Source organism: Cervus canadensis, chromosome 21 (assembly GCF_019320065.1).
Source record: "Cervus canadensis isolate Bull #8, Minnesota chromosome 21, ASM1932006v1, whole genome shotgun sequence".
In the NCBI taxonomy this organism is placed as follows: domain Eukaryota; kingdom Metazoa; phylum Chordata; class Mammalia; order Artiodactyla; family Cervidae; genus Cervus; species Cervus canadensis.
In genome coordinates this window covers 19,914,299-19,928,932 of record NC_057406.1, presented here as the reverse complement: position 1 = coordinate 19,928,932, position 14,634 = coordinate 19,914,299, and the positions used below count along the sequence as shown (strand labels likewise).

Sequence of the window (14,634 nt, the reverse complement as noted above, 5' to 3'; positions counted from 1 at the left end):
ATGGTAACAGTAGTGAATAATAACAACTTAAAACTATGCCAGGTCTTCCACCATAAAACAGAGACTTCCATAGAGCCTTGATAACAAAACTTGTCAAGTTACACAATATTAATGGATTCAGTCCAAACTCTTTGTGATAATGGATGAAGAAAATCATCTTAATCTAAATATGATATATGCAGTGATTTTTCAAAGGAGGAAAATACAGAATGATTTTTGTTGTTTTATTTCAGGAATGTACAATTGGTCAACAATGAAGGAAAGAGATATTTCAAAAACATTTAAAAATTTTCTCATTCTATTGAAAGGAATATAGTAAAATGGTAACATGACTGATTGCATATAAAACCTACAGGAAAATTATGAATAATATGGAATTGCTTTCATGTTAGAAAGGTATATGAAAAAAAAAAACAAAAAAACACCTCCTATTTGAGCATGAAATATTGAAATATTTTCCCCCAGTATAGGAAGGATACTTATACGACCTTTACTGCACCATCTGTTCAACATTGGAAATAAAAGCCAATTGGGTAAAAATAAGTCAAAATCAAGAAAAACAGGAAAAAAGAAAAGAATAACAAGAAAAAGTTATTGCACCTGGAGGGAAGAAATAAAACGTGATTATTCAGAGATGCACTATCTATTTATATAAAAAATCCAGAGGAATATATATTTGAAATGATAAAATTAATACATATAATCAGAGAAATGATTGGGCACAATTCTCTTTGCAGCAGCAACCACCGGTACAAATTTAAAAACAAAATTGCTCTTTAGAAAAGCATGGCTATGAAATGTCCATATTTGTGTGAAATTTCAGTATTGGAAACTATAAAATATTATAGGGGGATTTCGCTGGTGGTCCAGTGGTTCGGATTACCTGCTTCCCAGTGCGGGGATTGGGCATTCGATCCCTGTTCACTGAACCAAGATACCACATGCTGAACAGGGTCACACAAATAAAGAAATAATAAAAACTGATCAATAAAATAGGGAGAATTTAAAGAAAACCTAATTGATTGGAAGGATAAAGCATGATATTGACTGGAAGAGTCAATATTGTAAGGCAATTATTTCAGAAATTATTTTAAAGATTAAATGCAGTCCCAAAGCAGTTAGTTTTTAAAAACTTTATTGAGGTGTAATTTACAGAGCATAAAATGTATCCATTTAAAATATATAAATCCATGATTGTAAAATTATTCACAGTTTACAGCCATCACTACTATCAAAATCTATAAAGCATTCATCACTAATCAGTTTGCAGTCTTTTCCTATTCCCATCTCTTCACAACCCTTAGTAATCACTAATCTACTTTTGGTCTCTCTACTCCTGTTTTTGATATTACATGGAAATGGGCTCACACAATATGCAATCTTTTAGAAGTTTGAATGCCATAAACATACTGTTGAGCAAAAAAAGTGAGACACAAAAGTAATGATACCTATATTTTTGAATGTGTGTATGATATTTCAATGGGATTTCCCAGGTGGCCCTCGTGGTAAAGAAACTGCCTGCCAATGCAGGAGATGAGGGTTTGATCCCTGGGTCAGGAAGATCCTCCAGGGAATATGAAATGCTAGCCCACTCCAGTAGTCTTTTTAAAAAATTAATTAATTTATTTTAATTGGAGGATAATTACTTTAAAATATTGTGGTATTTTTCTCATACATCAACATGAATCAGCCATGGGTGCACGTGTGTTACCCCATCCAAGAACCAGCCCTCCCACCTTCCTTCCTGCCCCATCCCTCTGCGTTGTCCCAGAGCACCAGCTCTGAGTGTCCTGCTTCATGCATCCATCTTGCACTGGTCATCTGTTTTATATATGGTAATACACATGTTTCAATGCTATTCTCTCAAATCATCCCACCCTCGCCTTCTCCCACATACTCCAAAAGTCTGTTCTTTATATCTGTGTCTCTTTTGTTGCCTTGAATATAGGATCGTTGTTACCTTCTTTCTAAAGTCCATATATATGCATTAACATAGTGTATTGATGGTTCTTTTTCTGATTTAGTTTTCTCTGTATAATAAGCTGTGGTTTCATCCACCTCATTAGAACTGATTCAAATGCTGGGAAAACCGGTCAACCATATGTTAAAGAATGAAACTAGAACACTTTCTAACACCATAAACAAAGATAAACTCAAAATCGATTTAAGATCTAAATTTAACACCAGAAACTATTAAAACTCTTAGGGGAAAACAGAGGCATAACACCCTCTGACATAAATCACAGCAAGACCCACCTTGCAGAGAAATGGAAATAAAAACAAAAATACAAATGGGACCTAGTGAAACTTAAAAGCTTTTGCACAAGGAAGGAAACTATAAGCGAGGTGGAAAGGCAGCCTTCAGAATGGAAGACAGTAACAGCAAATGAAACGACTGACAAAGAATTCAGCTCCAAAATATACAAGCAGTTCATGCAGCTCAATACCAAAAAAATGAACAACCCAATCAAAAAGTGGGTCAAAGAACTAAACAGACATTTCTCCAAAGAAGGTATACAGAGGGCTAATAAAATACATGAAAACATATGTAGTTTTCTCATATCACAGCATCACTCATTATTAGAGAAAGGCAAATTAAAAATACAATGAGGTATCGTCTCTGCCGGTCAGAATGGCCACCATAAAAAGGTCGACAAACAGCAATAGCTGGAGAGGATGTGGAGAAAAGGAAACCCTCTTTCACTATTGGTGGGAATGCAACCTGTACAGCCACTATGGAGGACAGTGTGAAAATTCCTTAAAAATCTGGGATTAGAACCACTCCATCATTCTTGACTTGAGAATTCCTTGGACAGAGAAGCCTGACAGCCTATAGTTCATGGGTCTCAAAGAGTCAGACACAACTGAACGAATGAGCACACACTATTATATTTCAACTGTTTTTGAAAAACATTCATTATCAGAAAAAATAAAATAATTCATTTTAAAATTTATGCAATCAGAATATTATTTCCATTTTATAAAAGATCAAGTTATCGAACAGCATCCATACTTGTATTTTAATTCTCAAGCTTAGGCTTACAATTATATGCATTTGGAGCCTGACAGTCTTCTGATCTTATGTTCCATAAATCTTGTACAGCACAGTTACGTTCACCAGGTAAATAGTCTCTTATCCTGTTATGGAAAAATACATAATTCTGTTATAGTCTATGAAGACGACTCATGAAACAATAGCATTTTCCATGTAACTGTAATAGAAGATAGTTTGAAAATGGATAATGAAGTCTTTAATAAAATTTCAGTAAGAGCTTGTTACTAGGAAATTGGGCTACAGAGTAGCCTATTTTTCAACATTGGTATCAACATTCTATTAACTTTCGATATCTTCCTCCAGGTTTCTATAATTCGACTAAAACAAACATATTTATATTATTTTTAAAATATTACTCTTTTGTATTTTTCCTCCTCTAGATAGCATTCTGTTTACAAACTTACTGTAGTTTGCAAGTTGAACCATTGAGCCACATCCACGAATGACCACGGCCTTCACGAGAGACTGGAATCCATGATATAATTGATAGGGACATCAGAAATTTCTAGCCCAAAATAAAGAATTTTCACTTAAATAGTCATTATGAAATGTTTTTGTTAATTTTAAAAATGCAATTCAAAGGATGTGCTCTTTCATAGGATCTTTCATTCTTTGAACAAATTGAGCATGTTAGATTCTAATCTAAAGCTAAAAAACATAAGAGTTGAAAGTTCGAAGTTGTAATAGTGCCATAAATATTAACCAATTTCTGTACTTTTGATTCAAAATTAACTCAACATTTATACTTATCAGTTTCTCTGTGTTCTAATGTTAATGAGGAAAATTCCTTATTTTTCCGACAGCCACTTAATAAAGGGAATATTTACAAAGACATGAATTAGTTATAGAGATCCCACAAAAGAATACAGCTTGCATAACAACTTGGGGATACAGCTGTGAACTACATCTAACATTAAGCGTAAGGGAAAAGAAAGTGGAGAAATTGAATATGTGCAATGAGGAAAATTCTGATTCATATAATTTTATTTTTCCTCATGTCAAAACTCACATAGCAATGCTTAAATAAGTTTTTAGATTCCATGACCCTCATTTTTCTGGATATTGTGACAGTATCAGTGGATTTCTCTACTATTATATGTGTCTTAGAATTTCAGTTTTAGAGGGAAATTAAGGAAATGAAATTGAGAAAATAAGTGACATGAGAGCCGAAGATTTGGTTATCTGAGCCTGACACCATTCTTTGACTAGATAAACCCCAAAGCCATCTGTTTCCGTGTTAGTGGAATCCAGTGGACCAGACAGGGGTCAGAGACTCATTTCTCTTTGCTCCTCCCTGCTAAGTTCAACTGTAAACATGGGAACTAATGAAAGACACACGAACGGAGAACTCTGAAAGGTGGAAAGAGAAGGGTGATGTGGCTTGAGACTTCCCAGCAGCCCCACTCCTCTGTAATCTCTAATCACTTCTCCGTGATGAGAGAACAAGGTGGGAGGTGAGGGAATGATTATTAGGGGCATCTTATATCTCCCCACCAACCAGGTGAAAGTGACCTGGGCCTCTTACTTCCCAAACACCCAATGCCTAACCTGGCTGTTGGGGGTGGCACAGGTTAGCCTTTCCTCCTGTGTGTTGAGGGAATCGTGTGGGCAACACCAGGTGAGCCTTACAAGGTGGTCCATCAGGACACTTATGAACAAGGAGCAGGCAGAGAAATCGCCTCTGTTTCCTCCACTGAGAGACACTAGGGCTGGGGGATAGGGGTGGGCGTGGGACCAGCAAAGGGGATGTCTTGACTAAAGCTACTGAAGCTAGGAAGCCTCTTTATCCCTGAGGGTGTAAGACTCCATCTCCACACAGAGGCATTGAAAGAATGGATCTTAAATGTTGAATTCACACAATGAGCTGTGGAAATTTACAAACTTCACATAAATGCAAAAATTTGGAGGAACTGCAAAGTATCATATGGCAGTGATGAGACAGGGACAACCTGTCTGATTCCATGTCCTGGAGTAGGAAATGGCAAGACACTTCAGTATTCTTGGCTGGAAAATTCCGAGGACACAGGAGCCTGACAGGCTGAAGTTAATGAGGTTGCAAAGAGTCAGACATGATTGAACGATGAAGCACAAACACGTGATTCCATGTATATGATTCAAAAGCAATCAAAGAGATTCTATAGTATCAAAAGTCAGGACAGTGAGTAAATAAGGTGATGGAGAAGTGATAAGATATTACAGAGGGGTGGGCCTAATGGGAAGCTGAAACTTCTATTCCATGATCTGATGTGCAATTACATGGCGATTGTAGCCATGAAATTAAAAGATGCTTACTCCTTGGAAGGAAAGTTATGACCAACCTAGATAGCATATTAAAAAGCAGACACATTACTTTGCCAACAAAGGTGAGTCTAGTCAAGGCTATGGTTGTTCCAGTGGTCATGTGTGGATGTAAGAGTTGGACTATGAAGAAAGTTGAGCACCGAAAAATTGCTGCTTTTGAACTGTGGTGTTGGAAAAGACTCTTGAGAGTCCCTTGGACTGCAAAGAGATCCAACCAGTCCATCCTAAAGGAGATCAGTCCTGAGTGTTCATTTGAAGGGCTGATGTTGAAGCTGAAACTCCAATACTTTGGCCACCTCATGCGAAGAGTTGACTCATTGGAAAAGACCCTGATGCTGAGAGGGATTGGGGGCAGGAGGAGAAGTGGAGGACAGAGGATGAGATGGCTGGTTGGCATCACCGCCTCTATGGACATGAGCTGAGTAAACTCCGGGAGTTGGTGATGGACAGGGAGGCCTGGCGTGCTGTGATTCATGGGGTCGCAGAGAGTAGGGCATGACTGAGTGACTGAACTGAACTGAACTGATAGGCAAAATCATATGTTTATTTTCCTTGATGTATGGTAAAATTAGATAGCACACCTGTATTTTAGAATTTAATAGCATTTGTAGAAACATGGTTTTCTATGAAAAGCAAGAACCAGAAATTACCACACATGGATTAATGGTATAAAAACGTAAAGAAAGTATCATAAAGTTATATTCCATTGTTTAATGGAATACTAGGAGACCTTAAAATAAACAAGCTACAAATATATACGAAAGCAGAAGTGAATCCTAACAAATGTAATGTTCACTGAATCAAGCCTTTAGCTAAATGTTGGAAACATTTGATATCTTACCGTTTCCTCTTCATTATCTATATAAAGCAGAGTAGAATTCTTAGTAGCACAGGATCTCACACTCTCATTCCATGATTTTTTTTCCAAACTAGTATAATAGCAGTTGTTGGAATATGTAAGCCAGTCTCTTGGACAATGACCACAATGACATTCTGAAGAACGATTATGGATTACTATTAAAAAACAATTTGAATTTGAAAAATAAAAAATTAACTTACATATATGCATAGATATAAACATATGTATGTATATACATATATAAATAAAATAATGTATCTATGCATCCTCAAGGCTAGTACATATAAAACAAATCTCATTCATATATTCATGGAGAGGGTCTGTCTCTAATATATGTCCCCATATAAAGCAAACACATAGAAATATCTTCTCTTTACATGTCCTGAAAATCAAGAAATGAAACTTCTATTTTAGAATAGCAAAATTATTTGTCTGTTATTTGACAGACAAATATATATATATTTGTGTATATATATATATATATACACATATATATAATATGACAGTCCTCCTGTCATATTATAGCAGGAGGAAATTATAGCCAATTGCCAAAAATGGATATGGTGATCATATTATTGCATAGGGAAAAGAACTCTCCTGTAATCATTTATTTATGAATGTTTATTGCCTGATTTTATAAATTATGTTCTATCCCCAAATCTATTCTTATTTTCACTAGCCTAAGATAGAGACAAAAATGAATTGTATTCATATCAGAACTTTGAAAATCATTATGTACCTTTCTGGAGCCTCGTTATGAGACATTAGTAATTCTGTTCCTGTATTAGAGTAGCTACAAAATTAATCATTAAAAAGTTAATATTGCTTTAAAAAATCATAATGATTTTAGTTTATGAGCTTGAAATTCAGTTTATTGTTTAGAATTAGAGTAATCTGAAATAAAACTGATTTACCAAGAAAAATTAATTAGGTAATGAAGACTTGATGGAAAAAATATTTCAAAAACCTAACGGAACAAACTTTACCACATCTTACAGTATTTGCTTTAACCAATCTCAAGAATTAATTTGTAATTCTCAATAAGATCTTTAAATCTCCTGAAGCATGCTTTTGAGTTATGAAATCAGAATATACATATACATGCTCTCTGTAATTATCCTGTGTTGTATATTTCTGACAAATTCAGAATAACATACTGCATTTATTCTAAATGCATGTAGTTTAATGATAGGCACATTCTAAAATATTATGAAATGTTTAGCGGCACTGACCATCAGTAAAGTGATAAGTTCCCTTAGAGTTTTTCAAAAATGTACTTACAGGGAGTAACAATGATCACTGTCAACAGAATGGACGCCAAGACAAGGCAGATGAGTCCCAGGATCCCAGCAATGAACTTCTCTGGAGGTGATGGTGAACCTGCAGGGAGAGAAAAGGAAACTGAGAAAGGAGTGATGGGTACAGTTGCTTAGAGTTTACATACACGAGAACCCACACGAACACAGAGTAATGGATATAAACTTGGACCCCAACCCATTTTGACCACTGTAGTCTTTCTCTCAGAATATACCATTGCATTTTCAGCAAATATAAGACTACATGAGTCGTTGATCAAAGACTTCAAATTATAGTAATGGCAGAATAAAAGTAGTCCTCTGATTTCACATCAGAATCCCATACCCAGCTTTAAGTTCTGTTCCTCAAAGTGAAAAATATGTGAGCTTATCCCCTACTCTTTCTCCACACCTCTGCACCCCAACTGCACATCCTAGAACAGTTCCATTGTGTATCTAGTAAGTGTTTACCTTTGGAGTGGTAATTCTTGTCATTCCCATGAAGATTCTGAGAAGAATTTTGAAGATTTAATTCTATATATGTTAATTCCTGCTCAGTCATTGAAATGGAACTTTTAGAAACCTTAGGTTTTATTTCCTGCCTCGTTGAGTTCTTGACTCCCTTCAGTTCTGCATAGATTGCTCCTTGGTTATTCATCTCTTCAGCTGAGTGAGATCAAGGACTGTGCTTTAAGTGAACAGAGGTTGAGTGGTGTTTCTGAGATAAGAACCCTGGTACAATGACATGGGCGGGGCAAAGAGCTTAGTGCTCACTTAGCAGCTGAACAAACTTAAAGCCTGGTTCTAAATTCCTTAGAACTTTAAACAAGTTTTTCACAATAGAATGATTTTTTGAAAAAAGATATTCTATATTTGACACATATATTATTGATTGAAACAATGAAAAGCAATAAATTAGGGAAGAATAAGAAGCTCATGAACAATAATATCCTTATTAAGTCAGACTCCACGGAAATATTTTAAAACCATCATAGTGCTTTTATTAAAATTAAAATGTTCTGTTAACAAGAGAGATTCACCCATATTTATGATAATTTTGAAATTTAATAATGGTTAAAAACAGCTCTTTAAAGATGAGGAGAGAGTAATGTTGGCATATACAATAATTTCCTACACTAAATTACATTATTTGGTGACTTACATTTATTGATGGAAAGGGATACCAAATGGTCTTTATTTCAAATGGTTGAGGAGTTCTGAGAAAGCATTAAAAACTGAGGAAATGCTTCATATATTACATGTAATATATGTTTCCATGTTACACGCAAAATGGAAAATGTTACATGACACATTAAACATATATAACAAAGTAGTATGAAAAATAAAACAATAGGAAAAGACAAAAAAAATACTTATTTTACAAAAGTATTTGATAATTGATTTAAAGGCTAATATCTGAACCCACAAAATGATAAACAAGTGTAGGTCATTTATGGAAGAATACTGTTGGTTCAAACTTCCAGAAAGATCTGATAGATGTCAAAGTTAGTAAAGGTCATCTTAGCTGTATAGGTGATGGTAATTACTTAAAAAAAAATCCAGATAACATAACTTAATAATTCAGACAATTGATGTGGTAGTCAGAAATATCTGAAAATTAATTTATGACTGAAATTTATAAAATGTGACCTTCAAAAAGTTATTTAATATCTGGTAACCTATATTGTTCATATAAAATGGAAATAAGTTTATGCAAAATATAATGTATGTAACACTGAGCATTCAACCTGGAACTTACAAGTTCTCAGTAATTATCAGTTTTAATTATTATTTTAGTCATCATTTCTATGGTACTATTTCTGATTTGTATCAGTAAGTACCTTTAATTAGTATAACATATCATTAATGCAATGTTTGATTTTTTAAAAAATACTTTAATTATGACAACTAAGTTTAAATTAGCCTTTAGGAAGTTACTTCATCTTTAATTTTATTAAAAAATTAGGGTTCTTTTGCTCAATCTAATACATATAGGAGGAATTATGTTTGGCCTTTGCTATATAATGAATTTCTTTCCAAGAATCTACTTATAGATGTTGAGCAAAATATGTATAAACACATTATTATACAAAAAAACTTACCATCTATAAGTTTTGATTATAAAATCCAAAAATAATTGTTCCCTATCATGAGGTCAATAAGTTTCATTTAATATTATATACACACCCAAATAGGCATGTGTGTATTCACTTGACTAGCATTCTACAGACAATAATTTGAATACTTGGAGAAATCATCCAATATTTGGTATTTTATGGTTGCTTTTTATACCAAATTATTAAAAACAACAACAACAATATTCTACTTTGATTTTGTTGTATATTTACTATACCTCAGTTGCATCACCTCTAACATTTGTTAGTTCCCACTAAGTGAGATGGTCTAGTAGAGAGACAGGAGAGGAGGGACACATACCTTCTGTTGGCCAGGAAGTTGTGCATGCTTTAGTGTGCAGATCAGGTTGTCTCTTAAAAGAGACCTGCTATAGCTGGTAACAAAAGGAGAAATTTAAAAACTTAAAACCAGACAAGAATAAGCAATGTCTGTGATCTTCACAGACTGCTCTGTGAAGGCTCAGAGTGAAGCAAGAATGGAAAATATTGATTTTCATCAATGTGTCACTTTAGGTTTGAACAGGAAATCCTCACACTTACGCTAGTTGAAGAGAGTTTAGCTTATCACACATCTTCAAAAAATAGGAGACTTTAGACTCTAATTAAAAGGACAAATGGACCTCTAAGAGTGTTATTTAAATTTTCCATTTTTAAATGCCTCTGAGAAATTGTTGCTGCTGCTGCTGCTGCTAAGTCACTTCAGTCGTGTCCAACCCTGTGTGACCCCATAGACAGCAGCCCACCAGGCTCCCCTGTCCCTGGGATTCTGCAGGCAAGAACACTAGAGTGGGTTGCCATTTCCTTTTCCAATGCATGAAAGTGAAAAGTGAAGGTAAAGTCACTCAGTCGTGTCTGACTCTTCACAACCCAATGGACTGCAGCCTACCAGGCTCCTCCATCCATGGGATTTTCCAGGCAAGAGTACTGGAGTGAGTTGCCATTGCCTTCTCCATATACTATAAGATCCATTAGATCTGATAAAAAGAGTGTTTGAAGAACTATGGATGGAGGTTTGTGACACTGTATAGGAGGCAGTGATCAAGATCATACTCAAGAAAAAGAAATGCAGAAAGGCAAGATGGTTGTCTGAGGAGGCCTTACAAATAGCTGAGAAAAGACGAGAAGCTAAAGGCAAAGGAGAAAAGGAAAGATATATTCATCTAAATGCAGAGTTCCAAAGAATAGCAAAGAGAGATAAGAAAGCCTTCCTCGGTGACCAGTGCAAAGAAATAGAGGTGAACAATAGAATGGGAAACTCTTCAAGAAGATCAGAGATACCAAGGGAACATTTCATGCAAAGACAGGCACAATAAAGGACAGAAATGGTATGGGCCTAACAGAAGCAGAAGATATTAAGAAGAGGTGGCAAGAATACATAGAAGAACTATACAAAAAAGATCTTCATGACCCAGATAAGCACCAAGATCACTTGCCTAGAGCCAGATATCCTGGAATGGGAAGTCAAGTGGGCCTTAGGAAGCATCACTATGAACAAAGATAATGGAGGTGATGAAATTCCGGTTGAGCTATTTCAAATCCTAAGAGATGATGCTGTGAAAGTTCTGCACTCAATATGCCAGCAAATTTGGGAAACTCAGCAGTGGCCACAGGACTAGAAAAGATCAGTTTTCATTCCAATCCCAAAGAAAGGCAATGCCAAGGACTGTTCAAACTACCGCACAATTGCACTCATTTCACTTGCTAGCAAAGTAATGCTCAAAATTCTCCAAGTGAGGCTTCAACAGTATGTGAACTGAGAACTTCCAGATGTCCAAGCTGGATTTAGGAAAGGCAGAGGAAACAGAGATCAAGTTTCCAACATCCATTGGATCATCAAAAAAACAGGAGACTTCCAGAAAAGCATCTACTTCTGCTTTATTGACTATGCCAAAGCCTTTGACTGTGTGGATCACAATAAACTGTGGAAAATTCAGAAAGAGATGGGAACACCAGACCATGCAACCTGCCTCCTGAGAAATCTGTATGCAGGTCAAGAAGCAGCATTTAGAACTGGACATGGAAAAACAGACTGGTTCCAAATCAGGAAAGGAGCATGTCAGGCTGTATATTGTCACCCTACTTATTGAGCTTATATGCAGAGTACATCATGAGAAACGCTGGGCTGAATGAAGCACAAGGTGGAATCAAGATTGCCAGGAGAAATATCAATAACCTCAGATATGCAGATGGCACCACACTTATGGCATAAATTGAAGAACTAAAGAGTCTCTTGATGAAAGTGAAAGAGGAGAATGAAAATGTTGGCTTAAAACTCAACATTCAGAAAACTAAGATCATGGCATCTGGTCCCATTGTGTCATGGCAAACAGATGGGGAAACAATGGAAACAGTGACAGACTTTTTTTTTGGGGGGGGGGGGCTCCAAAATCACTGCAGATGGTGATTGCAGCCATGAAATTAAAAGTTGCTTGCTCCTTGGAAGAAAAGTTATGACCAACCTAGACAGCATATTAAAGAGCAGAGGCATTACTTTGCCAACAAATGTCCATCTAGTCAAAGGTATGGTTTTTCTAGGAGTCCTGTATGGATGTGAGATTTGGACTATAAAGAAAGCTGAGAGCCAAAGAATTGATGCTTTTGAACTGTGCTGTTGGAGAAGACTCTTGAGAGTCCTTTGGATAGCAAGGAGATCCAATCAGTCCATCCTAAAGGAAACCAGTCATGAATATTCATTGGAAGGACTGATGCTGAAGCTGAAACTCCAATACTTTGGCCACCTGATGTGAAGAACAGACTCATTTGAAAAGACCCCGATGCTGGGAAAGATTGAAGGTGGGAGGAGAAGGGAGCAAGAGAGGATGAGATGGTTGGATGGCATCACTGACTCAATGGACATGAGTTTGAGTAAACTCTGGGAGTTGGTGATGGACAGGGAGGCCTGGCGTGCTGCAGTCCATGAGATCACGAAGAGTCAGACGTGCGTGAGCAACGGAACTGAACTGACCTGATCTGACACACTAGAAGATCTAAAAACTGTGCTTAGTTACTCAATTGTGTCCAACTCTTTGCAACCCCAACGCTTCCCTGTGGCTCAGAGGTTAAAGCGTAAAGACTGTAGCCTGCCAGTCTCCTCTGTCCATGAGGATTCTCCACGCAAGAGTACTGGAGTAGGTTGCCATGCCCTCCTCCAAGGGATCTTCCCAACACAGCTATCAAACCCAGGTCTCCCGCACTGCAGGCCGATTCTTTACCATCTGAACCACCAGCCTAAGAATACTGCAGTGGGTAGCCTATCCCTTCTTCACATCATCTTCCTGACCCAGGAACCCAACCAGGATCTTCTGCACTGCTGATGGATTCTTTAGCTGCTTACCAGCTGAGCTATCAGGGAAGCCCCCAAAAATGTGCTACCTTTATTTAAAAGGAGGAAAACAGTTTTGCATAGAGATTCATAGAAGAAGGAATCCCAAGCCATGGAAAAGTGCTTTTGAAAAGACTACAAATGGTGTAGCTGACATAGAAGTAATTTCAATTGTTATTGCTATGCATTTTGAAGAAAAATTATTAAACATTGGAGCACTGGTGGCCCTTTAGGTGCACAGATCTATGTAGTTCATAAGAGGAAAAAAAAAAACAAAAACAAAACAAGAGCCAAAATGCAATCCTTTGTTGTTGTTGTTGTTTCTGCCTAACTAGCACTTATTTCTGGGGTAAAATAGGGCTCAGACATTCTCATTATATTTAAACATGTAATGATTTTTAAACAATGCTTTTATAATTGTTGCTATGGCTAACAGAATAGATCATTTTGATTTTGATGCATTTAAAGAGAAGCTTTCAAACCATTCAACATTTTAAGATTTTCAATTACAGATGTCATATTTTATTGAATGCCAATATCTGTTTCTTCAGATAATTTAAAGAGAACACAAGAAAGAAATGGAAATATGCCATTATTAAAATCAGTCAACCCAATATTGGATATATTTACTGTACTGTATCAATCAGGTTGGATATCCTTAGGATGCTTCTTAAAAACATAGGCTGATATTTACTCACAGTTTTATATTTTTAATTTTTATCTAGAAATCATTTCAGGTAATTTATTTTTAGGGTTTTTGAATTTAGCTATTTCCCACCCGCATGAGAGTCTGAAAGATGGCCTTTATTTTTCAAGTTTATGTTGGCTGCTAAAGTTCACAAATTGTTTGATCTATGAAATCTTCATAAAATTTGGCATTTTAGTTATCTATGATTCTTGTCTGAAGGGTGTGAAGTAAATGAAATACTGAAACCAGTGGAAACATTCTGTGTGGGAATATTGAATGCTATTTGATCATTGGCTATCTTTTTCTGATATTATGTTTCTGAAACCAGTCATACATATCAACATGGACCTCCTACTCTAAAAGCAGAGGTGAAAGGCCAGCTGAGAGAGCTCATCCTAGCTGTGTTTCTGACCAAGCTTGTCCTCCAATTGGTGAAATCTCAAGGTGCAGACCCAGGTGTTATCAGGCAGTGTGGGCATGTAATCCATGCTTCTGCTGTCACGATGTTGAACAAAGAGGGATACAGGGGAACTTGGTATGGGTGAGCTATGTAGAATTTGGGAGGTTCTGGATTGTTGCAGGAAATAATTTACTTTGGGGTACATTAATATCTAATATTCACGTTACCCACTCCAGTGTTCTTGCCTGGAGACTCCCAGGGATGGGGAAGCCTGGTGGGCTGCCATCTATGGGGTCGCACAGAGTCCGACATGACTGAAGCAACTTAGCAGCAGCAGCAGCAGCAATGTTCATGTTATTCTACAGGTGAAGGCAAGAATGAATCAAAATGAAAGTGGGTCAAAAATATTTATTATGCAGAATATAATCTTTTTGTCTCCAGTTTGGGGAAATATTTAATTCAGTTTTTGATGTTAAATTTTGTGGGGGATTTCTCCACAGCTGTTGGTGTTAACCTGCCTCATTAGCAATAAATTTTCCAATGTTCAAATTCCCTCATCTTCAAATTCAATGCAATCTG

The 14,634-nt window shown here is 36.3% G+C and overlaps 1 protein-coding gene across 1 annotated transcript; it reads right to left on the bottom strand.

Moving 5' to 3' along the window:
- Positions 1–2,898: 2,898 nt before the first annotated feature.
- On the bottom strand, positions 2,899–8,190 carry LOC122423736 (NKG2-A/NKG2-B type II integral membrane protein-like). Its single transcript, XM_043441072.1, has 5 exons — positions 7,982–8,190; positions 7,497–7,595; positions 6,198–6,370; positions 3,460–3,560; positions 2,899–3,138 (listed from the first exon to the last, which is right to left on the bottom strand). Exons 1-5 carry the CDS (start codon positions 8,166–8,168, stop codon positions 3,021–3,023), a joined length of 678 nt encoding a protein of 225 aa, XP_043297007.1. The 5' UTR covers positions 8,169–8,190; the 3' UTR covers positions 2,899–3,020.
- Between the last annotated feature and the right edge of the window lie 6,444 nt (positions 8,191–14,634).